This window comes from Cladophialophora psammophila, assembly GCF_000585535.1.
Source record: "Cladophialophora psammophila CBS 110553 chromosome Unknown aczJe-supercont1.10, whole genome shotgun sequence".
In the NCBI taxonomy this organism is placed as follows: domain Eukaryota; kingdom Fungi; phylum Ascomycota; class Eurotiomycetes; order Chaetothyriales; family Herpotrichiellaceae; genus Cladophialophora; species Cladophialophora psammophila.
This window is the reverse complement of record NW_006912931.1, coordinates 1,046,543-1,070,764: the sequence shown is the minus strand read 5'-3', so window position 1 is coordinate 1,070,764 and position 24,222 is coordinate 1,046,543. Positions and strand designations below refer to the sequence as shown.

General features: G+C 51.1%; 10 protein-coding genes across 10 annotated transcripts; 6 read left to right on the top strand and 4 right to left on the bottom strand.

The window, feature by feature from the left end:
• Nucleotides 1-490: 490 nt before the first annotated feature.
• On the top strand, nt 491-3,302 carry A1O5_07112 (uncharacterized protein; the record flags this gene model as incomplete). Its single annotated transcript, XM_007747701.1, has 8 exons — nt 491-676; nt 731-1,723; nt 1,774-1,878; nt 1,939-2,410; nt 2,464-2,632; nt 2,695-2,771; nt 2,821-2,850; nt 2,902-3,302. 8 exons carry the CDS (start codon nt 491-493, stop codon nt 3,300-3,302), a joined length of 2,433 nt encoding a protein of 810 aa, XP_007745891.1.
• Nucleotides 3,303-3,660: 358 nt separating this feature from the next.
• Nucleotides 3,661-5,664, top strand: A1O5_07111 (uncharacterized protein; the record flags this gene model as incomplete). Its single annotated transcript, XM_007747700.1, has 4 exons — nt 3,661-4,201; nt 4,266-4,645; nt 4,745-5,389; nt 5,569-5,664. 4 exons carry the CDS (start codon nt 3,661-3,663, stop codon nt 5,662-5,664), a joined length of 1,662 nt encoding a protein of 553 aa, XP_007745890.1.
• Nucleotides 5,665-6,520: 856 nt separating this feature from the next.
• On the bottom strand, nt 6,521-8,422 carry A1O5_07110 (uncharacterized protein; the record flags this gene model as incomplete). The annotated part of the gene is made up of 3 exons (XM_007747699.1): nt 6,521-7,763; nt 7,975-8,074; nt 8,146-8,422. The coding sequence occupies 3 exons, from the start codon at nt 8,420-8,422 to the stop codon at nt 6,521-6,523; spliced, it is 1,620 nt and encodes a 539-aa protein (XP_007745889.1).
• Nucleotides 8,423-8,886: 464 nt separating this feature from the next.
• Nucleotides 8,887-9,639, bottom strand: A1O5_07109 (uncharacterized protein; the record flags this gene model as incomplete). The annotated part of the gene is made up of 2 exons (XM_007747698.1): nt 8,887-9,395; nt 9,450-9,639. The coding sequence occupies 2 exons, from the start codon at nt 9,637-9,639 to the stop codon at nt 8,887-8,889; spliced, it is 699 nt and encodes a 232-aa protein (XP_007745888.1).
• Nucleotides 9,640-10,129: 490 nt separating this feature from the next.
• A1O5_07108 (uncharacterized protein) lies at nt 10,130-11,065 on the top strand (the record flags this gene model as incomplete). The annotated part of the gene is made up of 1 exon (XM_007747697.1): nt 10,130-11,065. One exon carries the CDS (start codon nt 10,130-10,132, stop codon nt 11,063-11,065), a length of 936 nt encoding a protein of 311 aa, XP_007745887.1.
• Nucleotides 11,066-11,540: 475 nt separating this feature from the next.
• On the bottom strand, nt 11,541-12,718 carry A1O5_07107 (uncharacterized protein; the record flags this gene model as incomplete). The annotated part of the gene is made up of 3 exons (XM_007747696.1): nt 11,541-12,133; nt 12,170-12,337; nt 12,400-12,718. 3 exons carry the CDS (start codon nt 12,716-12,718, stop codon nt 11,541-11,543), a joined length of 1,080 nt encoding a protein of 359 aa, XP_007745886.1.
• Nucleotides 12,719-13,073: 355 nt separating this feature from the next.
• Nucleotides 13,074-13,877, top strand: A1O5_07106 (uncharacterized protein; the record flags this gene model as incomplete). The annotated part of the gene is made up of 1 exon (XM_007747695.1): nt 13,074-13,877. The coding sequence occupies one exon, from the start codon at nt 13,074-13,076 to the stop codon at nt 13,875-13,877; it is 804 nt and encodes a 267-aa protein (XP_007745885.1).
• A 276-nt stretch (nt 13,878-14,153) lies between these two features.
• A1O5_07105 (uncharacterized protein) lies at nt 14,154-15,148 on the bottom strand (the record flags this gene model as incomplete). Its single annotated transcript, XM_007747694.1, has 2 exons — nt 14,154-15,010; nt 15,061-15,148. The coding sequence occupies 2 exons, from the start codon at nt 15,146-15,148 to the stop codon at nt 14,154-14,156; spliced, it is 945 nt and encodes a 314-aa protein (XP_007745884.1).
• A 1,985-nt stretch (nt 15,149-17,133) lies between these two features.
• Nucleotides 17,134-18,810, top strand: A1O5_07104 (uncharacterized protein; the record flags this gene model as incomplete). The annotated part of the gene is made up of 3 exons (XM_007747693.1): nt 17,134-17,196; nt 17,252-17,436; nt 17,496-18,810. 3 exons carry the CDS (start codon nt 17,134-17,136, stop codon nt 18,808-18,810), a joined length of 1,563 nt encoding a protein of 520 aa, XP_007745883.1.
• A 2,715-nt stretch (nt 18,811-21,525) lies between these two features.
• On the top strand, nt 21,526-24,044 carry A1O5_07103 (uncharacterized protein; the record flags this gene model as incomplete). Its single annotated transcript, XM_007747692.1, has 2 exons — nt 21,526-22,049; nt 22,103-24,044. 2 exons carry the CDS (start codon nt 21,526-21,528, stop codon nt 24,042-24,044), a joined length of 2,466 nt encoding a protein of 821 aa, XP_007745882.1.
• Between the last annotated feature and the right edge of the window lie 178 nt (nt 24,045-24,222).

Sequence of the window (24,222 nt, the reverse complement as noted above, 5' to 3'; positions counted from 1 at the left end):
GGTCTACGTATGTACTCGGTGGGTTTCTCAGACAATGGAGGTTGCAAGGTTGATTCGGCCAGCTCGACACCCTCAGGCTGCCCGCCGAGCTCGGTTATGGCTAGTGGGACACACAGCTCAAGTAATAGCCCCTATCCCTCAACCCAATCATCAACCATCTACGGAGTACCTATGTGAACTGCCCACTGCTCAGCCGCATTCTTCCTGCAACATGCCAATTCCGAGAGCGCTGAAGTTGCGGCACGAGCACCATCAATATGCTTCAGCCATTGGAGGGGTCAGCGTTTCGGCCCTGGAGATCGCCCGAGACGGGGCCGCCAAAACTCAATGTCTCCTGAGACGGGGGTGTAAAAGAAGTGTGGCTGTTATCTGCCGCCAGCGGTTTGTGCACAAGCCGTTATACATATAATATACCTCACGGACCCCTGCCGATAGATGATCCAACCACAATCCCACTATCGAGGGAACATACACGGTGAACTGGTGAAAAATGACCCAAGATGCAATTTCCAATGTCCAGCCTCAGACGAGCCTGGAAGAAAGGTTTGCCACTTTGGAGGCGAAATTTGTCTCACTAGAGAAGCGGTATTGCGAGCTGCAACAAGAAACCGTCTTTTTCCAGCAGTCTTCAAGTGGGAAACCCGGCCAGAATGGGGCTGACACGACGTCCTCAAAGGTACCGTCTTCATTGCCGGGCATCAAATTCTCCGTGGTGGGCTGACACAAACAGCTTGTTTCTGTGAATGGAGTCGGCAACAAAGATCCACCGTCCAAGGACGCTGGCAGCCATACAAACACAAGACCGTCGCCCGAGGAGACAGGCGTAGGGCCCAAGTCCCGCGCGAGGATAGTTATCAACAGGACAGACTCGGAATCACACGAGCGCAGAGACTTCCCTGCAGAAGATCAACCTGCCGACCCGTCTGATAATCCCGACACTTCCTACGCGTTCACGCTACGCAAAATTGTGGGTGACAGCGAAGATGACGATGGAGAGATCGATATTGTCGACCAAAACCTGTGGGAGCTATTGAAAGGACTTCTCAGCCATTACCCGTATCATACATTCCGCGGCTCACCCAGCACCATCAGTGCGCCATACGAAGCCTTGGTCCTCAACTGGGACAAGCTAGAGCAGGCTACCAAGATAGAGTCTGGGAGCGACAGCGACAAGCAGGCTCGATCGGATCTGAAACTTCTGCTTGACACGATTACCAACTCGTCGGGCGATGCGAAACTGGACAAGTATTTCAAGACCAGAGATTCTCATAAACAACAAAACTCCGTGACATTCGACAATCTTTGGACCATTTTTGCCCCCGGCACCCTAGTCTACGGCAGACCCTTCCAAGGCCAGGATCAAGTCTTTGTGGTCCAAGATAACATCGGCCCATGGCCGTATTTTAGCGACGGCGTACCCCGTGAGCAGGCTACTTGGACTCTGTTAGCTTGGACCTATGACTGGAATGGAAGCATTTTCAAAAGAAGGCCTTTGAGGCTGGAATTTGAGTATTTCGATGGCACCAAGCCAATCACATCGTTGCCGTACTACCCTTTTCAATTCCACGAGCAACAGGGCAGTGTGAGGGAAAATCTGATCCAGCAGGGTATCAAGTATCGCAAATTCTGCACTGCCACTCAAGGCTCTCGATTATTTGATTACAGAGGAGATGCCCTACTTGTCAAAAAAGGATTCTCTGGAGTTCAAGCGGATGATGACATGGTAGGTATCATCTCAACCGCAAGGAAGTTGTCTGCTCAATGCTGTCTCAGGACGATGACGCCCGACGATTCTTCGATTCGGAACTCGAGTACATGAGGCGCAGGAGACATTCACGTTTTTCGCAAAAGGGTGCTCCACACCCCAAATCTGCAAATGTAAGTTTCATGCTGTAAGTGGGAGGGTATTGCTGAAATCCTCTTTTTTTGGTCTGTTAGGTGGACAGTCGAGTCATGGTAGACTTCGAATCGTATTTTGTGTTCGGTCCTTCTGTTGCACGTGTGGGCGCCCTCTGGCCAGACGACGACAATCCCCAGTGTAATTGCAATGACTGCCAGGAAAATGATCTGTTGAATGAAAGCTTCAGAACAAAGTACGACGAAGAAGCATGTCAAAAGGGCAAATGGGAAGACGAACAGTATATGCTTTGTCCCCCTCGTGTGCTCGGATATGTCTTAGGGGACAAGCAGTGGGCTCAGCTACAGGTCTCCTTACTAGCAAAGATCCCTGACAAAGACCCCGAAGATGCTTGGTCTACAAGACTCAAACTGGCCGACGACGGGAAAACCAAAAAGATGATTTTAGACTTGGTGGAGGGCCACGGGAAAAGCGACTTATCGGAGGACAATCGCCTCGAAGTAGACGACATTATCGCTAGAAAAGGAAAAGGTTTGGTAATTCTGCTTTATGGTAAGCCAGGCCGAGATTCATCATGCGTATAAAAAGACATTGACACTTCGCAGGGCCGCCAGGAGTAGGGAAAACTTCCACCGCCGAGACGGTAGCACTTGCAGCGAGGAAACCTCTGTTCGCTATTAGTGTTGCAGATGTGGGCACCAAGGCAAAGAACGTTGAGGCAAACCTAAAGAAGATTTTCGACCTGGCTACCTCGTGGCAAGCTATCCTTCTTATGTGAGTGTCTTCTCTTCTGCCTTCATCCAGCGTCTGTGAAGAGGCTGATCTGATTGATGTAGCGACGAGGCCGATGTCTTCTTGGAGAGTAGAGGACAGGGGGTCGCAGCAAATACAGAAAGAAATGCCCTGGTTTCGGGTGGGTAGTTGCGATGTGATGAAAATGGTGCATTGGCTGACTGCAGCAGTTTTTCTTCGAGTGCTCGAGTATTATCAGGGTATGTGAAGGCCCCCTAACTGGATGTATAAAAGACTGATCTAGTCTCCAGGAATCTTAATGCTTACAACAAATCAAATCGCTAAATTCGACGTCGCTGTCCAATCCCGCATTCATGTCGCTTTCAAGTACGTTAGTCTGAATGAGGACCAAACAATGGGAATCTTTGGCGGCTTCTTGGGGCCATTGGCCAAGAAAGGTCTCGTCAAAGATTGGGATGACATCAAGGAGTGGCTACTCGAGGATGTGGTGAAGATGGGCTTCGACGGTCGCCAGATACGGAACATTGTGACCAGCGCACTGGGACTGGCGCGCGCTCAAGGAAAGAGCAGATTGGAAAAGAGCCACATCAAGTTGGTGCTCAACAACGTCAAGGACTTCAAAGACGAATTCATTAAGCAGTTCGAGAAGTACAAGACAGAGCAGGCAGGAGGAAGAGATGCACTTATGTGAGCGAAGTCTCGCGGTCTTTGTGAGGCCCGATTGCAAAGGAGGTAGCTTACGGATGGTACATTACCAGATTGCTTCTTTGAATATCAATATCAAGTTTGAAGGGATCATGCCCCCTAGCCACGAAGAGAATAGAATGTCTTGGTACTAGAATGACTTGGTACAACTCTCCCCAGGCCAAGGGCAAGGCTGGACAAGGCTGGACAAGGCTGAAAAAGGCTCGCAGGCTGACTAAAGCAGCAAGTGGAGTCTAGCCAAGAATCCCATATCCGACCCGAAGGAACTTCAACTTAACAACGTCTGATATTTAGACATCCATCAACGACGACCTGAGTTGTTCCATCACTGAATTCGGTCCATCATGTCGGAGGCCGGTCTAGCAGAGCGAATCGACGCCACCATCGCTGAGTTCTTCTCGTCATGGAACATCTGGACGACCATCCTTGCGCTCACTCTCGCACTGTTCCTCATCTACCCGGTGCTTACGGGTCGTGAGCCAGATACTCACCCCTACTTGCTCGCAAGACAAGCACAAGTTGCACCCATTCGCCAATCAGGTGAGTCGGCCGTCTACCGCGCCATCGATATCCCACACGGCTATCCTCTCCGTGCCGGCCTGGGCGTCAAAGATCCAGGGACTCCAAAGTGGAGTTCGGGCCGACCTGGAGATCTGCGGGATATTTGGAGGTCGGCCGTCCGTGGTGCGGTCAATGAAGAGGGCAATCCAACAGGCCAAAGAGGCAAAATTTTGACGGTCCTCGGCCTGGAAAAGGTCATCGAGCATGATCTGGAAGACTTGACGTTGGGCATCAATGTCATCGGTCAATATGTGAAGCGGAACAATGGCCAGTCTGTGGCAGTCTGCCTCTCGAATTCGGTGGAATTGTTGTCTTCCATCTTCGGTATGTTGAAATATCTCCACGGCCCGTTGAATCCGTCATCGAGTATCTTACCCTCCCCAAACAGCTGGCTCGTTCTATGGCTTCTCGACAATTCTTCTCCCATATGGCCTCCCACCTGACAAGCTCAATTCGCTTCTATCCAAAGTCTCCGCCGACCATTTGATTGCCGCAGCCGGCACATTAGACCTGGAAACCATGTCTTCCACCGCCAAAACCATCAAGAACATCATCTGGGTTACCAGGCCGGAAAACAAGCATATGGACTGGTCTGAAGGATCTCCCGAAGGTTTTGCTGTCAGTTCATGGGAGCAACTTGTGGAGAAGAATCAACGTTCCTCTAATTCAGAGGTTTTGCCGTTGGACAAGGATTCTCAAGTCCCACCTGTGTCGATATTCTGTCCTGCGGTTAATGGAGGATTTGATTTGGTCAAATACTCCTCGGAAGTGAGCTTACTATTCCTCTCTTGCTTTGCCCCTGCCCCTAGTCAATCAAGCCCCATCTGTCAATCGATAATTGTCCATACTAATCGACACGGCTTATAGAACCTCATCTCTGGCACTGCTGCACTCCTCGCCACCCTTCCACGTGCCCAAAAGCTCTCTCTGACCGATTCATTGCTCCCAACCACACCCCTAACAGACAGCTACACCCTTTGCTGGATCTTTGCCACCCTGTACTCCAATGCGACACTGTCCCTCAACTCCGTTTCTGGGGATAACATCGATCTCGCCCACGCCGCCTCGCAGACTTCTCCAACAGTCGTCCTCGCCTCTCCCGCTACTGTGCAAGCATACCTATCCCACCCGAATACGACACTTCCCGGTGGGTTGTCGAAGTACATGACTACACGCACTTTGCAGCAGGGCAACCTCCCCACAAAGCAGGCCACGTCTGCCCACGCCCTCTCGCATCTCCGGGTCCTTCTCATCCCTCAATCAAGCACCGCCCCAGCTTCAACCCGCTTGTCGTCATCGACACTGCACAGTATCCGCACACACTTGAAATGCCGCATTGGGTACGCCCTCACGAGTCCGTCCGTGGCGGGCGCAATTGCGCAGACCAACATCTTTGATTATCGTGACAAAGGGCTTAAAGTCTGCTGCGTCGGTGCGCCGCTTAGTAGCGTCGAGGTCAATTTGACCGGGGAGGAGCATGTCATGGGGTCTCGTACTCCACGAGGGGCAACGGTACGTCTATCTACACGGGCTTATATTTTCTGCATCGTATATTCTGCCGTTCGTTCTCTACCCGACCTCCCTCCCCTTTCAGTTCAGCAATGCATCATGAGTCTCACTGTCCCATTTCATTTCATTTCATGGATCAAGCGTGCCTGACTGACTCTTTGAACGTGACGTTTTCAAAATAGGTCATGATCAAAGGACCCGCGGTGGTCGGTGGAAAGACAACGCTCGAGAACGTCCACATGCAGATCGACGATGATTATACATTGATCCTACTTTGAACCCTGTCCCCATCCCCATCCCGTCATCGAACGGCGTTGGTAAATGTTCCCGCAGGTCATGCATGCATGGAACAACAACACATATACAGAGTAGGTTCAACAATGAATGGATGCATCGGTTCGAGAGGAGCAGTTGAAGCAGATAGTACGTCAAATTTTTGCGTCGAGACAAATCCTGCAAAAATAAGAAAACGCAATATTTGCAGATGGCGAAGCTCAAAACGAAATTATGGTAGTGTTCTTGGTCGGAAGGGAGTGATATGAATCTTACAACGACAGCTAGAACCAGAGAAGAAAAACCCGTTGCGTTTTGCTCATTGGTGTTTTTTGTTCTGCCTGCAAACTTCAAGTCGTGCTTCGGTCATGGCTCATGCAGCTCAAGTTCGACCCCCGAGTTCATGATGTCTAGCTACATGTCTGGCTCTCTTTCTCTCTCTGTGTGCATGCAACTTTCTCCGCCCCAGTCTCCACTTCATTTTCAAGACCCATGATCAACTCGCGCCTTTGACTTTGCAGAACGTAGAAAATCAACTGTGCAAATAAAAAGGAAGAATTTGCTCCGTGCTCCGTAATACCCTTTCTTTTTTTTTTGGTTCTCTATTGAGATTTGACCTTTTTTCGTACTTTTTTGTTGGCGAGGTGTGTGTCCTTTGCGTCCCATTTGACTAGTAATCCAGCTTCGAGGGTTGAAATGCCAGGAGCTCGATGTGGATAAAGAGGTCCCGCTGAGATGCGCGTTGAGAATTGTTATGTGACGTGAATCGTTTCAGCAGAAGTCGTCGTGTCATGTCGTCATGATAGTTGCATGAGTCCAAGTCCAGGACGGAATCGCATTTCAACCCAACTCGACGCTGATTCAATCCTCGCCAGAAGAGTCTGTCTTCTGGGAGAGAATAGTAGCACGGTAGATCCACCTGCTCGTGCCCGACGAGTTCTCGGCAGTTTCCTCAACTAACCCAGCTCCCTCGAGCATATTGATCGCGACGAGCGCCTCCACCTCAGTGCATCCTATTCCGGTAGCAATTTCTGGTATTCCCTGCCACCCACGCCACCCCACCTCCATACGTTGCTTGCTCAACCAATAGTAAATGCGGTGCGCAAGAGCAGGCATGCTCAGCACTGCAGCCAACGTGCAGGATACCGCCGCGTCAAAGCTGGAATTGCCGGCATGGGCGGGGACCGCTTCCGGGAAGAAGGCTGGCGTATTCAGACGGCGCGAAGTTTGATGACCCCATTCGAATTGGAGAGGCATAGTATTTCCTACTGGACGGGGAATAGGATATGCTGGAAGGTGTGAGTCGACTGTGCTGGGAACGTCCACCCAAGGAGGCGGAGGGTCTGATGGCGCGGCATAAGCAGTTGGAATCTTCGACGTGCTTGGTGACTTGACATCCTCATCCACAACACTCGCCCACCCGTTGTTCGGCTGTTGATTGTTTTCGTTGTGACTCGCCCAATATCCATCCTGCGGATCATCGCCCCAACCACTGTATTCATTCTCGTCCGAGACACACTCGGCATTGTCACCGTCCTGAGCAGGGAGTTCGTCTTCCAAGGACTCCACTGCATTAATGCTCGAAACCCACAAGTCGTGAAGTACTGTAGTCACATCATTCGTGGCATCCTCGTCATGGTGCAAATAAGAGACGAGCTCGGAGATGACATCGCTTGAATTGCCTTTCTCAAGTCGTTTTGGAAGCTCCTGTCTCAAGCAATCTCGGAAGTAAGCTCTGAACCCGGGGATGTCGTCAGCGCAGCTGTAGATGTCGGCGAGGTTAGACGAAATATCCAAGGGATTGATTTCCCAAATCAGCCAGAGTGCGCCGAGCAGAGACCAGTTCTCGTATTTTTTTGCAAACTCTCCAAGGTTGTTCGAATAGTGCTCCTCACGACTAAGCTTCCCTTTGAGCGTATCAATGTCCTGGCTGTAGTGATATTCGACCGCAGCTTCAAATAGATCTTGATCAATATCGGTCAACCAGAAGCTGTCATTCCCTTCTGGGAGAACTTCGCGGGGGAACATGAGCGAGAAAATTCCGTCATGAATGAAGTACTTCCGGTCATCAACAATGATCGAAATAGGTTTGCAACCAAAGCGACTATAAAATCATTCATTAGTTTTGTTTTTTTTTTTGATCCCATATCTGCCACATGTTCTGGGTGTATGACAAGAACTGAAGTGAGCAAATTGAAAGGAGTGTCAATGACATCTTTGGGACAGAGTGTCTTATTAGGAGGGCCGGTCTCATTGGAGAGCATGAAATCCACGGTAGACTTGTTATTCTACCTCCTCATCAGCTCGTATCTTACCAGAAATGCCCATCCTGCACCTTGTTGCAGGGATTCGAATCATCGCCGGTTCCGTTGTCCAAAGAATTTTCAGCCGCATCGAACGACGACTCGACAGGATCTGCCATGTTTAATTAGCACCGATGGGTCTGAGTGTCAGTGCAACCTGATGACGCCGAGAGACAAGCTCACTTGGAGTAACCGTGCCCAGATCGCCACCAGGGTTGGAGGATACGCGAGACTTGCCGGTGGTTAAGGTACTATATGGGGTTTGTCTGGCATTCGCTGGGAAACTGAGGCGGTTGATGGCATCTGCAATAGTCCTGGCCGTTTTGTCATCATTGTCTGGCTTGACAGTCAAATCCAGCTTGCGAAGTTGCTGAATAAGCTTCTGATCAGATGGTTCGGGCGAAATCTCAGAAGCCAATGAAGCAACGGACAATGATGCTGGATCGAGATGGCGTTTCATGGTGGTCAAGATGCGGTTGGTAAAGCCACAAAAGAGGAGAGAAATGGAGTGAGAGGTGGAGGGTTCGAGGGAGCGAGGACGGTGGGTTGTGGAAGGAGGTATATATAGGATGGATTGGAAACTCAGTGAGAGTGAAGACAACAGACAGGGCTATTGACTTGCACTAGAATGGCCCATGTGACAGTCAAAGTGAATCGAGAATGTGGGATTCTGAGGACATTCTGAGAGTATGTGAGAGAAAATTGAGCTGTGGGTGAAAGTGGGTGATAGTGATTTCTGTAGGTGTCTGAATCTTATGGTACATTTCGTCCAAAAATCGCCTTTTGCAGGAGGGAATACGCACTGTTGTCATACAAAACTGAAGCCGACCTGCCGACCTGAGTCGAGTCTGAAGATTGTGGCTTCACGTTCCTTGAGAACCCGTTTCGAATACGCGGACCTCAATCATGCCTCAAGGGGACACTTCATCTCTTTCCCTTCTTCGGTCTCGAACGTCCCAATTGACTGGACGGTTTGCCGCCGGTCAACATGGCTCGCTGCCTCAGATACTGGTCGACCACTTTCTGCACACTCCCCATATCGTGCTCTGGTTTCCTCAAGTAGTAGATTCTCGCCCGCCTCTTTCTCTTCGGTGCTCTCTGGGCTATTTCCATGCTCTGCACCAATGGACTGTGCACCTTGATTTGCATTTCCATTCCTATCCCTGTCAAATGGTTGCGCAACAGGACGGACGCGTGAGGCCCCGAGCCTTTGATTGATAGAATCACCCCCGAGACCGGTTCGCCTGAGGTGAAAGTTGCAAGCAGAATATCTCCAACTCTTGCGCGGTCCTTGTTAGTCTTATCAAACAGTTTTGCCCGTGCGCCTGTGGGATCCAGAAGAGCCAATTGTCGATTGTCCACAATGGAGACGGGATCTTTGCAAGTTTCGGCCTCGGATCGCGGCGGTTCGTGTACTACAATCTCTCGTTTTCCTAACAGAGAGATCAGCATATATAATGCCTCATTTGGGCGCTTTTTTGATTCACCTCTGTCAGGTTTGAATCTTTCCGGTATTTGAGACCAGTATTGCGATGGCAGATCGGAAGGGACGTCGAGCTTCTCGATTGGGCCGCGTTGTAGTGTGACTAGGGTACGACGAAACTGCTGTGGCCGAAGTTCTGGAAAAAGGGACCGCCAGCAGCATATCGAAATACGTGAAGCAACCGGTTTCGACATCTTGAGCGATAGACTATACCGAACAGACAGTGTTTGCTTAGGTCAATTGCAGTGAGGAAGTTGGAGCTCAATCGCGGTCACTTTTCGCGGCCAAGAGGAAGGTGGAGCGATTTGAACTTAGTCCTTTGAGAAATTCATTTGGAGATTCAATCGGAGCGCAGCCACGACCTGGCAGGACTATCCAAACAAAAATTATCACTGCAGCTTAGACACCTTCGAGGGGGGTGTACGGTCATTTCTCATGGCACAGCCCGGTCAAAACGTACTCTACATCTGTAGAAGTTGTCGACGAAACATTTGCAGTTCGAGCTGGTCAAAGTCGACACGATCATTCAGTGCCACACGGTCGAGGCCAAAAGGTACGCTCTTGTTTTTCATTTATCCAGCTTAGAACTATTGATGTTAACACTGCAAAGTAATACCGGCTTTCGATCCCACATCCAACCCCGAGTTCGACAATCTCCTCCTGACATGGCGCCAAAAAGTCTTCATGCCAGCTGCCCTGGAAAACCACCACCGGGATCTCATTTACAAGGCATCGCGCCATCCGACCCTCACCAACGAACCCGGTGTCACGGTAACAATGGATGATGGCGAAGAGATCAAGCTCGAGCCAATGCACTTTTATGACAAGCCGAGTGTGAATAAGAGTATCCTCAAATTGGTGAGACTGCTTGACGGCAACCATAACGACACAGATTGGAACAATCTGCCTCCGTTCCTTCATGGCTTGGTCATGGCAAAAATCAATCTCCCTTCCAGCTTTTACGAGAAAATCACACGAAAAGCCTGTGAAGTGGGCAAAGAACGGATCATCTTGCGATGCGCGGAGAAGCCGACCGAAACAGGAATGAGGTTGTCGCGACAGGGAGTGGCCCGGGAGTTGATGCTGGGTTTCCACAACCGTGCGGTTCTGGCGAATTTCCAGGGTGGCGAGCTCGAGGCGGCTTCGCGGCGAGCCGAATATGTTGCACGAATGTTGGAAGATGAATTGCACGGAGGCGGCAAGCTGCCAAAAGGGGAGGTGGACGCGAGGAAGGATCCAGTTGTTCTGGCGGTGCTGCTGGAGCTTGCGGCTGCAAAAGCAATACACGCACATGGTGGCCAAGACTATGAGGGAAAAGTCGCCAACTATGCGACCAAGCTCCTTCACCTAGACAGCAAGGAGCTACGTTCGCAACTCGAGCAACAAACAGAGGTAGAGCAGAACTACGCATTGGTACAACTATTGCCGATACAAAATTCGATGAAATGGGCGCTGAAGGTCGACTCGGTCAAGAATTCCGATTTGCGGAAGCAGTTGGAGGCTGAACTGAGCAGCCTGGCCAAGGTGGTGAATGACACCGCGCAAAGCATTCAGGAAAAAGTGGGAGACAAACCAAGAAGGAGTCTGATCATGTATGATCAGCTCGGTGAGAAGAGGTAGATGAGAGTCTCAGGCTAGAGCGCTACGGACGAAGCCAATGGTCCAGCAGTCTAAGCCATTAGTGCTGAAGCGGACAAAGATGGAGCTGAAAGTTCATCATGGGATTTCCGACCTTCCAGCTCCATGGCCTCGCATTTATCCCAAGCTATTGGGATATGTACAATTATTTCCTGTCAGTACCAAAATGTATGTTCTAAGAACTTTCCTTGTGATGTGACCGCGACACAGAAGTTGATGAAGACCTGTAGAACGAAGTATTAATTACTCCGAATGCATCCAATATCCCAAAATGCAGCCCGCCAATGCACCTAAAGAAGAGTAAAAACTGCCGCGAGCTCATGTATTAATGCGACTCACCTAGGCCGTGCCACTTTTCGGGGAATCCTGTCCTTGTTGGGGAATGTCATCTCTATTACTTCCTCTCCAGGCCTCTTCTAATTGTGTCTTGAGTTGTGATAATAGTCGTGCCCTATTGTCAACCATAGATTCGCTCGATGTCTGATTTCTTCTCTCCTTTCCCCGCCTGTTGCCGCTCATCCATCGTATCCTCCCAGTCATTATCCATATTAACATCACTGTCTTCGCCAGACGGCCCCATAAAATGATCCTCATCTGCCACAGTATCCGTTTTTGATTTTCTCTTTGGGGTTGCGCCTTGTGGTCCACCGCCACTGTAATAATTCTGAAGCTGTAGTCCGCTGAGGTGCTCCAGTTTGTATTCTGTCTTGCCTTCGCCGTTCGTCGAGATTCGAATGACGTGACGTGAAAAGCCGGCGGTGATGAAGGGTTTGACTTGAAGAAGGATTGCCCAAGCGAAACGTGCAAAAAGATAAGGATGGGCGGCCGAATCGAGATATTGGACGGTGGTATCATGATATGTAGGCCAGACTTCAGCTGCTTGCCGTTGAAGAATATGTGTAACATATCGAGGAGAATGAGCAGTCGTAGTTTCTATGACCTTTGGCACGATAGCAAACCATTGGGCATCGAAACACTTACGTAGATCGGCCTTAAGCGGTGCGATATTAACCGAATCATTATTATCACTAAACCATCGTGGTTCCATATCTTCTCATATCATTTTTTTTTTTTTTTTTTGATAACAGAGAAACTCATTCTTTGGGACGAGATGAGCGCCCTCAACAGGAAAAGAAAAATTACTGATCGCGCAACGAGTAGTGTTAGGGGTGGTAGATAGTTGAGGCCAGGAATCTGGGATAAGACCATGAGGAAATTCCCAATCTCGGAAGATGGGTAGAATAGGATACTGGTCTGGAAGAAAACCTGTGTCGGCGAGAAGTTCATTATAGGGTTATAAGGCGCAGAGCACATACTCGGACCACCGCCAACCATGAAGTAGTAGACCTCCTCAGTTAAGATGTTGTCTGATAGCAGCTCCACTAGCCGTTGACCTGCCTGATCGAAGGTCAATCGCCCGGTATTGAAGGCATTACCAGCAACGATTTGACAGGCAAGTAGAGCCGTTCCATAGTGTACACCAAATCTTGGCCAAATGTAGAAGTGCCTGCCATGTACACGATCGACACGTGGGAACGATAGCAGTCCATTAGTTGGGGTTGTGTAACTCGGATGGAGGATTCGGATTGGTGTTCGGAAGCGCAAATCTATTGGCGGAAGCGGGAAAGGGGCCATCTTGCAGAAAGATACGAGGTACCGAGCGAGGTACAGATTAGCGTGATGTGAGAGAGTGTGTGAGTTGTGTTGAGGGGACGGAGATGAGAGGAGGGATTTTCTTTGGTCGCGGGGAAGCAGAAGCGCGAGCATAGGGCGGCATCACCCTTATTCCTAAAAAGGGGGTGAGTTCGGGGCAGTTTTACGCGGTACTCATCCTGCCCATTCGAGACCCGTCAACCCAGTCGCCTCGTCATCTTGGGACGACTTCTATTAAGTTGTTTACTGCCTATAATGACCGGACAATAGCTTCCTGATACCAGCGCATTCTGCGTTCATTGTCTTTTCCTCTAGATTCCCAAAGTGGCTTCTCACGATGGCGAACCCTCCACCCTCCGACCCCTTCCTCGAAGTCCAAACCGACGTGCAGTCCACGCTCCAAAGCACGCGGCACCTGTTCTCCAGCTACCTCCGTATCCGTACGCTGTCTACATCTGCGACATCCCCAGAACTACAACAGTCACGGGCGGAGTTGCGTTCCAACCTCGAAACCCTAGTGGCAGATCTCGCAGATCTGCTGGACAGCGTGAAAGCCGTGGAGTTGGATCCGTACCGCTTTGGACTAGATGTCGCCGAAGTGCAACGGAGGAGGCAGTTTGTTCAGGACGTGGGCGATGAGGTGCAGGGCATGAGGAGGGAATTGGAGGGCGTCACTACGGATACACACATCGCTGGAGGAGTACATCCTACATCGGCCACTATAGGGCCCACTGCCAGCGGCGGCGGCGGCACAAGAGTACCAAACGGGAAACTACCGATTCCCTCATCCTTTGAGGACGACCACGACGAAGAAGACGACGACGACGACCCCTACGGGGCCTTCGAGGCCCAACAGCAAGAGATAATGATGCGCGAACAGGACGAGCAACTTGACGGCGTTTTCCAAAGCGTCGGTGTCTTGCGCGGCCAGGCAGAAAATATGGGTCGCGAATTAGAAGAACAAGGTGCTTTGCTAGATGAGGTGGACACCCTGGCAGATCGGGTGGGTGGGAAGTTGAGCGTCGGAGTAAAGAAGGTGGGCGAGGTAATTAGACGGAATGAAGATAGTGTGAGTAGTTGCTGTATTGGGGTGTTGATTGTGGTTTTGGTGATATTGTTGATTCTAGTAATTGTCATCTAATGGCGAAGGATGGGTCCTATCTTTGGTTGAATTCCTCCAAGATCGATGGGCGCACCTGGGTGCTACTCAGGTCGATTCTCATTAGGGGATACAGGGCTTGAAGGAAACCAGGACCCCCGAACGGCTGAACACGACGCGAGCACTAGGTGGCTGCTGGCGGAAGTCGCTGAACCCATCTGCGGACGCCCCGGACCCGGAGAAAGCAAACTCTACCAAGCTGCTTTCATGGGTGACGATATCTCAAGCATGTCCAAACCAACGTACCGGACTGATACCTCAATCGGTGCGCGGCTTCTTTCGCGGTCTGGAATTGTCCTCCTGTACCAACACCAAGTCCGGAGCTTCGTCGTCATCTTCCTCATCCTCATTCTCGTCATCGTCAAAGTCAGTTTCTTCTGAGTGAGCCGACATGAAATAGTCCATGGCATCGGGCCATAGATCCTCTGCCAAAGCGGTGGCTAACTCCTCACCGGCCGGGAAGATCTCGACCTCCAACATCCCTTCAATATCATCGTCATCGCCCTCATCCTCGCCGTCGGTCGTCTTTTTCGACTTCCCTGCATCGACCGCGCCGCGAAAGCCGAACCAACAGAAGAAACTCGGTTGGTAATCGTCATCTTCATCAAGCTGGACTATCTTTTCTCGGAGCTTTTCGTACTGCCACAGCGCCTCCCGGTCCACGATATCAACGACTTTGTCTCCATCCTTCAGCTTCAGCGCTTCCTCTGCGTTGTACACGTCAACAGCGGCATCGAGAAGACCATTTGTTAGGTCTTTCTTCTTTCCCTTCCATTTGATAGGAACCGGTTTCGAGACTAGGCTACCAGGTCCGTCGTCATCGGCGCGATGTTCGAACTCCTTAATCAACGTGGTATTCTCTATGAATTCGTTGGGACCAAACTTAAAGGTGAATCGCAGGCTGCGAGGTTCGCCTTCGGTTTCCGACTGGATTTGGTACCGATCAACGGAGAAAGACTCGATGGAGGCGATGAGCGCAAGGTCGTCCGGGGAGAAGGATTGTCGGATCTCCTCTGGTCCGGAGCCAAACACAGTGGGCCAGAAGTCCGGAATTCGACGAAATAACGATTCCCGCTTTGAATAGAGAGGCTGTGAGGAGAACTGTTTTCTTCGCACTAGATCAACGTCAGCGTGTGCGGTAGGCTCAATCCAGATGGCTGCATACAAGAATCGAGCTCAACCTGGGCAAACCCTTTCTCTAGATCTCCAAGCTCGTTGAAAATCGCAGTGAGATCATCTAGAGGTACCGCCATCTTGCGAAACGCAAGTAGCGAATTAGAGAAATACCACCGAATATTGGCACGGTCAAGACTTCAACCGATTGCACTGGGTACACCGCAGCTGTCCTCGGTCACAAAATTTCAGAATATTCTGCCATGTAAAATTCGGAGGCGGTGAATAATTAAAGGCGGTCATTTCTGCCGCGACCGGTATCTAGTTTTTCCGCTCCGATAAAGTTTCGGTATGAGAAGTGTGCCCCGAGAAGCCCTAAGTATTTTCGATCACCTAGAGTATTGTCCCTTGTCGCCTACCTCGTACACCTGGCTGAAGTTGGCCAATTTTCTGTTGTGCATATACTCCCCATTTCAACATAGGGAATACAAGCCGAAGCGAGCACGGAGGATCCAAAGTACTCCGTACAAGTCCGTAACGCCACTTACCCGAATGCGAGGAGATCGATATGTCTTGGTGTCCATACAACGACCTGCGTGGCTGCATGCAAGCATTGTTGTTCATTACAATGTTGTGATTTAGGCTTTAGTGAGCAGCTAATCCCCGTCGACACAGGGAGAACACATCGTGTGGCGATGTGATAAGCCCCTGCCCATCTCTTTTCGACCCCCTTTCCCTCAGCACTTCACACCCTGGGCTCGGCAAGACTCTTTTGGTCTCGGAGTGGGCTGGTTCCCGGGTGCATTCGCTTTGTTCCTTCGCCACGTTGCTTGCAAGGTTCGTGAGTAGGCGAAGGGCAATGTCTCGAGTCTAGAAAACTGCAAAAGCGGTGAGACCCTTCCGGAGCACAAGGGAGGGATGTTCTTCTGGGTGCCTTCGCTTCTCCGCCTGAGGCGGGTAAGTGGGACATGCAGCAGCACACTGATTTTCGTGCAGCATTCACGGTGATCGTCCCTTGTCTGGATGCTAGGCTGGCAGTTAGGGCCACCACATGCACCCTCTCAGCTTAGTGATCAGAGGCAGGAATGTCACACCCTGGTTCCTGGATAAAGCAACCAACGGCTAACTGTCGACTAATTCTGCATGTCTTCACGCCAACAAGACTGTACACCATCGTTAATTCTGCAGCCTGCATTGCTCAGACAGTCGATATTCGAAGTCACCTCTGCCGTATTCCCCGATGCAAGCATTCTTGGCTTTGATCAGCGTAGGAAACTTATGGTTCTCGAGAGGGGTTCGCTGGGGTTGCTTCCTTTGAAATAAGCTCAATCGACTCAACACGGACAGGCACCGGGTAAGGCTTGAAATCACCCGGAAAAGCGTTCCCCAGCAAGGGCCGCTCCCGCAGATAGTGGCGCTTTTGTAGCAGGAACTACCACTTGCTACCACCTACCGGCAATGCACCGCGCTGATCCGCGTCTCGACTTGGATGCTGCTTATTGGCGGAGGGTTCCCCTGGAAAAGCCCTGAGATAATGTCTTTCTCTGGTCAGACTGACACCACTTGTGTCAGCTTCTGGTGCTGTTCTTTGACATGTAAGGGTCTCCTTGGGGTCTCCCAGGCTTAAGCTCGTCATTTGACGCCGCCCGAATCTTCAAATACGGATTGTCGGACAAGGTTTGGAGGACCAGGGCCCATGCAGCCTCCCTGGTCCACTTGCATAGGTATTTGTTGCTGTTGCTCGAACTCTGTGGAGAACCCCGAGCAAGATACAGGGTATGGGCCTCTCAGGTGTGAACTCGTCGAAGTCAACAGGTGCGGCATGCCAGCAAAGTCGCGGTGGGAAATCAGGCTAACTTCAAGCCCTGGCTCTTTCACATCTTTCACACCCTTCGCGCCTGCCTCGTCAAGCTAGTGTGAGGAGACAATACTCGTCTCGCTACGAGCGTACCATGTGCGAAAGCCAATCCATGCTCCCGATAGGAGAACAAGGAAGACTCAAGTACTGCACACCCGCGCCCATGTTTATTCAGTCTTCTCCTGCACAGGCGGTTCTTTCTTTCGCATCTGTTTCACAAAGTTTCTTCACCCTTTTTCCTTTACATCGTCGCCAATCATCGTGAAAATGACCGTGTACAGTTCAGATGCCGCTGCTTTGGAGGCAGCAGGAAAGAAGCAGGTGTTGAAGGTAAAGCCGGCTCCATAAATGCGCTTCGTCGTCTGTCGCTAACTTCTTTCTATAGCGAGAATGGAACTTCTGGGCCTTGCTGGGTATGTCAGCATGCACTCTATGCACATGGGAGGCTACGAGTGCTCTGTTTGCTGGTGCTTACAGCAATGGCGGTCCTGCCTCTGTTGTATATGGATTTATCGTGTCTGTGCTGGGGACGCTGTGCATCGCAGGTTCTTTCGCCGAGATGGCTTCGATGTATGGGCCTAAATCACTTTTGCTTGTGGAAAAGAGTAAACGGCTGACTGGTTATCTAGCTCGCCAATTGCGGGAGCGCAGTACCACTGGAGTGCTGAGCATTCGCCTGTCAGATGGCGCGCCATCATTAGCTATGTGCAAGGCTGGGTTACTATTACCGGATGGGTCGCAGCTGTGGCATCAGTCTGTTTCTTGATTGCGACCATGATTCAAGGCGTCGCGGTTCTCAACTACTCCGGCTACGAAGCGAAGCGGTGGCATGCAACACTGATGATGATCGGATTTGCTGGAATTGCCGCACTTGGAAACACCTACGGCAAGAAATTTCTGCCCCTTTGGGAGACCTTGGGAGGGTTTCTACACGTGCTATTCTTCTTCATTGTCTTTATTGCCATTCTAGCCACAAGCACCAAGGCCAGCAACAAGGATGTTTGGGGTACATTCATAAACGCCGGCGGCTGGAGCAGCGATGGTGTCAGCTTTTGCATTGGGTTCCTCACACCCGCATTCGCACTTGCGGGTGTGGATGCGGTCGTCCACATGAGCGAAGAAGCATACAATGCTCCCCTCAATATTCCTCGTGCGATGATCTGGTCAGTCACAATCAATGGCTTGGCTGGCTTCGTATATATCATCACCATCCTTTACGCCATCACCGATACCGATGCGGTTTTTGCAACCCCTACTGGATACCCTATCATCGCCGTTTTCCTGCAAGCCACCAACAACCAGAAGGCTGCGACCGCAATGATAACCGCCGTCATCATTGTCTTCACTATGAACCTCTTTGGGTGCACAGCATCAGTTTCCCGACTTATCTGGGCCTTTGCGAGAGATCATGGTCTTCCATTTTCGGGCTTCTTCTCGCACATCACACCTTGGAACAAATGCCCGACCAACGCTGTCGTCTCAATTTTTGTCTCGGTCTCCCTTCTCTCTCTCATCAACATTGGATCTACAACTGCTTTCAATGCCCTAATCTCTTTGACGACGCTGGGCTTTTACTTCTCGTATGCGATCCCGACCGTCATGTTCGCTCTTCGTCGTTACAACACATCCAACCCCATCAGTTTTGGGCCTTGGACGATGGGGAAGTTCGGTCTGGCCATCAATGTCCTTGCGGTCGCATTCTGCATTTTCCTCATCATTTTCTTGCCCTTCCCGCCTTATCTTCCAGTCACCGGACCGAATATGAACTATGCCTCTCCTGTATTCGGATTCGTCATGATTTGCGCAACTCTCAACTACGTCCTACGAGCTCGCAAGAAGTTTACTGGTCCTATCAAGGAAGTCAGCAGCGAGACCAGCAGTGAGGAGGTTGTTCATGAGTCTGTCATTCCGGAAAAGCAGACTGCAAGCTCGGAGTCTTCTTGAAGGAAATCGTTTCAGAGTATTCTTTCGAGATCAGCTCAATTTGGAAACCTTTGGCCTGTCTCTGGACACTTCACCTTCGATCAGGGCGCACGATGATGTGGAAAGGAAAAGTCCGAGGGTATTTTTCTCAGATTCTCAGGCTGCCTTGTTGTATATACGCTTGTACATACCTTCTCATTTGCTTCGAGGAACCCCGATGCGAAATCCAAGTCAAACCTAGAAAGATCTGATATTTCACCTATACTCGAGTGCTCTTGTCACTCATTTCATGTTTCTTGTTGCGTCTTGTCCGTGCGGGACAATTGTATGCATGTAGAGTTTCGGTTTCTCGACGGCGATTCCTGTTCCGCAAAGCTGAGTTGTTGACCATGGATAGCAGTACTGAAAGGGGGGTTGTCACTCTCTTGCTTTGCTATCGGGCACAAGTTGAGATCTCCAAGATTATCGCACATCCCAACAGATAGCACAAAATGGTGTCTAACATGATCCGCGTGATGTATTCCGAGTACCCTATCGTCTTATTATATTGGGTGTTCCGTGAGTTTCTTTCAGCCACAAACGCCAGCATATGGCGGAATTAAATTTCCCTGGCTGTCTGGAGGTTATAAAGATGACCTCCATATTTGTGAATGCGACAACAGGTTACGTCGAGGCCGATACTAGCAAATGGTGTACTATGTATCATTAGGTTCTTCCAGAGACGTCGGCGTTAAGGAGCGTCGTACGCATAATAGGTGCTCCCTTTTTGCCTATTTTTCAAAACGCGACAGGTAGCAGGTGCTCAATCGGATCAGCAGCCACGTTATGACGATCAGAAGATCTACTTCATCCGATCGTCGTGATCAACAGCTCCACTTTCGATATGCCAGTATCATAACTTCTCAAATTGGACGAGTGGTAAGAGGATAGGTAACTTTTTTGACATCCTAGGTAGTGGCGTCAGTGCCCCGATTTTGTCTGTCCCTTACCAAGCTGTCACTGTGGCCTCTGCAAATTTACAGAACTTGTCTATGTCAGTCCTACCCAATGAAAGAGAAGCCGCTCAATTTCCGCAGAACTGACTTTGGCCTGCTGTGGGGGTGCCTTAACACTATCATCGAGCTGCCAGCAATAAATATCACCTGAAGCAGGAATTATCATTGCGTTACTGAACTTGCGGGGGGGGGGGTCTCATCATCTCTATATGAGACTGTAGCGGCATTTGACACGCGACTCATGATTTCGCTTCGCGTGGACTCAAGAAACATCTGAGCCTCCGAAGCTCTCACAAAACACTTGGAGCCGGAAGCAATTTTATTCCGGTGGTGCTAAGTTCTACCTTTGGGAGCTAATTTTAGATCTTGCTCTCAGAGCCAAGGCTTGGTTCGCAATCGTGTTCTTTAAGTACTTCGGTTTTCCGGCTTTTGTGGGGCGGGCAACGAAATGCTCAAACATGTTGAAGCTGTTCAGTATACCCCGTTGTCAAACGGGTAGGCAGGCGAGCTTCCGGGAGAGTCTGCGGGCACTGTAATCCATACTCCCTACATTGCGTAATTGTGGCTGTGGCTGTAGGGCAGGGTGCAGCCACAGATCTTTTTGTGTTCGCGAGAGACCGAGATGTTGATCGTGGTGCCAGAGTCTGAATACGCAGTCCAAACCATGAGCCCTGACGGTGCCTGATGAGCCCTAATAGTCGCTGTCCTTTTTTGACGTTGCCCCTGAATGGGACAGCCTAGTCCGTAATAGGAAAGGTGACAACCCCTGGCGTAAACCTTGTCACGTGGAGCTGTGCACCTCCCCAATCAACCTCTCGCGGAATCACTCCATCCCCCTCCACTTCAACATCAAAAGCCTGATCCGGAGATTTGAATCACATCCCACAAACACAACCGCGAAAAGTCGCTTTCCATCTGAGAGGCTTTCGCCGCTTACGCCATCCGATCGTGAAGCGCTGTTGCCCTCAAACTCCTTCCCCCGTCCTCCTCAAGCCACCGAAATGTAACATCATCCTCCTTATTTCCCCTCGGTCATGCATAGGGCTGTTCTTTGAGACTGCTTCATCCTGCGGGAATGCGACTATGAGAGCGCTTCGATCGCTTTTGGCCCCATACGGGGACCGAGGCGTCATGTACCGCAGTATATCCGTGAGCCCAATTTCAGTATAGATCCAACGGTAAGGGTGTTCCAGGTTGCTGGGTGGAGAGCCCTTTTGTCATCCCCTCCCAAGGCGCCTCGTCACAGAAGGAATGGTACAGACGCTTCGTCATACATATGGTCGCATTTTGACTTGTGCCTTTTTGCTTCTCCTTCTTTCCCTCTCTCCTACGCTTTCCTTCATCTACGATCTTTACCTTTGCGTTTGCAGGCGATTGCTTGCGTCCAGTCCTTCCTTTACGGGCGCCTTCAGCCCACACACTCCTTCGCTGCGTGATTTTTTGGCCCTTCCCATTTCAATTCGCTCTTTTCTCGTCTCCGAAAGTGTAAAACCTACATCATGCATTCAACCAGTTTCACCGCCAGCTTGCTGGCCACGGCGGCTTTCATTTCATCTACCACGGCATCACCGATTTTCGGAACTCGCTCTATTGCCGCAAAAAGAGGCTTTTCTCAGCCAAGTCTGGCTGTCTACTGGGTGGGAAAGGCATCCATGACTTGTCTACCCTGTTCGGCGCTGATCGTGTATAGGGGCAAGGACCGAATCAGAAACGCTTGGCCGATTTCTGCGCGGACACTACGATGGACATCATCCCTATTGGCTTCGTGAATGTCTTCCCCGACCAAGCAGACGGTCCGGGAACAAATTATGGAAATGCTTGTGGCGGCGCAACTTGGCAATCGCCAGACGGCACCATGACTAGTGTGTACACGACATGCTACCAGATCGCGGAGGACATTCCCATCTGCCAGGCTATGGGCAAAAAGATCTTTGCCTCGATTGGAGGCGCCTCTCCAGGAAATTTCATCGCCTCGTCGGATTCCGCCAAAGCCTTTGCCGACTTTCTCTGGGGCTCGTTCGGTCCTCTACAGGATCCCACCATGGTGGAGTATCCCCGACCGTTTGGCTTAACTACCGTTGTGGATGGGTTCGATTTGGATATCGAGTCTGGTGGTGATTTCGGATACGCCGACCTGGTCAATGAGCTGCGAGCCAAGTTCACCGAGGACAGCTCCAAGACCTACTACATCTCGTCCGCACCACAATGTGTTGTGCCAGATGCTCATCTTGATGACGCGATCAAAAACTCCATGATCGATTATGTGTATGGGCCCCCTCCTCTCATGCCTTGAATAATGCACAGCTGACGCACATCAGATTCGTCCAATACTACAATACCGATCAATGCTCAGCAGCGTCGTTGTTCAGCTCGGGTGCGCTTGACACCACTACTGACATCACGTTTGGCTGGGCGGACTGGCTCAAAGGTAATTCGATGAATCAGGATATCAAGATGTTCCTCGGTCTTCCAGCGTCAACAAGCGCTGCTAATCCCAACTACTACCTCGATCTTGACCAAGCGCAGGCTCTGATTGAGGAATATGCGTGCTCGAGCACATACCAGAACATTTTCGCAGGTGTGATGCTTTGGGAGGCGACCTACTCGGACAACAACCAGATCAACGGCAAGAGTTATGCTGGCAACATCAAGGACATCTTTGGTCAGCTCTCTTGCAGGCCACCGACAACAACCACGACCTCGACAACCACAACCACCACCACAACCTCCACAACAACAACCACTACCACAACGACGACGACTACTACAACTACAACTACAACCACCACCAGCACCATCCCCACAACTACGCCGACGACAACAACAACAACGACGACGACGACGACGTCTACAACGTCAACTATCCCAACAACTACACCGGAAACCACGTCGACGACGAGCGTCTCTCTGGCTGTTCCCACTTCGACCTCGTCTTCTACCACGAGCAGCTCCGAGTCCCCCGTCGAAACAACATCAAGCACTACATCGGTAGCTCCTGTCACAACCACTACAACCACAAGCTCTGAAACCACAACCTCATCTTACAATCATGGCCCTGGAGGTGGATCTACAACCTCGAGCAGCTCCGAAACAACCACGACCTCATCTTACAATCATGGCCCTGGAGGTGAATCTACAACCTCAAGCTCTGAAACCGCGACGACCACATCTTATACCAATGGCCCTGTTGGTGGATCTACAACCTCAAGCTCCTCAAGCAGCAGCACCACCACCACCACCACCACCACCACCACCGCTTCCAGCGAGTCCTTCAGCCCGGTCGGTAGAACCAGCTCTCCAACAAGCTCAAGCCACCCTACAACTTCCTACAGCCATCCCGTTGAGGTGACAACTTCCTTGAGCAGCTCAAGCGCTACATCATCACCAGCTGAAACTACCAGCTCGTACAGCCATCCATATGGTCACAGTTCCTCATCGACTTCCTCTAGATATGTTGGGCCTGCCACAACTTCCAGCTCGTCTTCTGCAACCTACACAACCAGCTACCAGTGGGCAGACTGGACCTCCTCAAGCAGCAGCCCAGTTGGTGCTGTGACCACCAAAGCCTCAACGACAAGCGGTCACGTAACCTGGGGTGACTGGACCACGAGCAGCACCACCTCTAGCCCAGCTGGCGAGTACACAGTTACTGTCTGGACCACGGAATATACCGACATCGGTCCCCATGGCTTCACCAAGCATCCGTTCCACTTGACCACCACTGTCCCGGTTTCGCCAGCAACCACCACTGCGCCCTTCGTATGGCCGACCAAGGCCGATGGATGCCCCAGGGGATTCCACACCACGGAGACTGTTTGCTACGTGTGCGGTCCTGGCATGACGACGGTGACTCTGACAGTTCCCATGCCCACTGCCACCGCCACCGCCGTCATGACTCAGACTGTTGTGCCCGTCAAGCCCACTGGTGAAGCAGCAGCGCCCGAACACCCGTCTGGCACTGCCAGCACTGAGACCCCTGTCGCAGCTGCCACAGGCGCTGCGGGCTGGAGCTACTCTCAGCCTGCTGGTGGCCCAGCCAACACGGCGACCCCTGTCGCAGCGGCATCCATCTCGCCAGCAAGTAACAGTGGATGGCTCGCGCCATCTGGCACGCCTGTTGCCGCTGCGTCCTCCACCCCAGTGGCGCCTATCAACGTCACGCCCTTCACCGGCGGCGCTGCGGCTCAGAGCCAGCTCCCAGGCACAGTGTTGAGCGTGGTGATCTGCGCTGCTGTTGCTGTTACCGGCCTGTTCTTGTAAACGTGTCGCCGTAATGGATGGGAGGGTGGGTGGAATATAGGGGGCCGACATTGAGTTGGCGGTGTGACAGGGAAAAGGGACAGATGTAACGAACAACCCATCTTGAATCTATCTATCTACTACACATATACCCCACCATAGCATGGCAAGCAGGTATAGGCATGTTCTGGATTTTTGG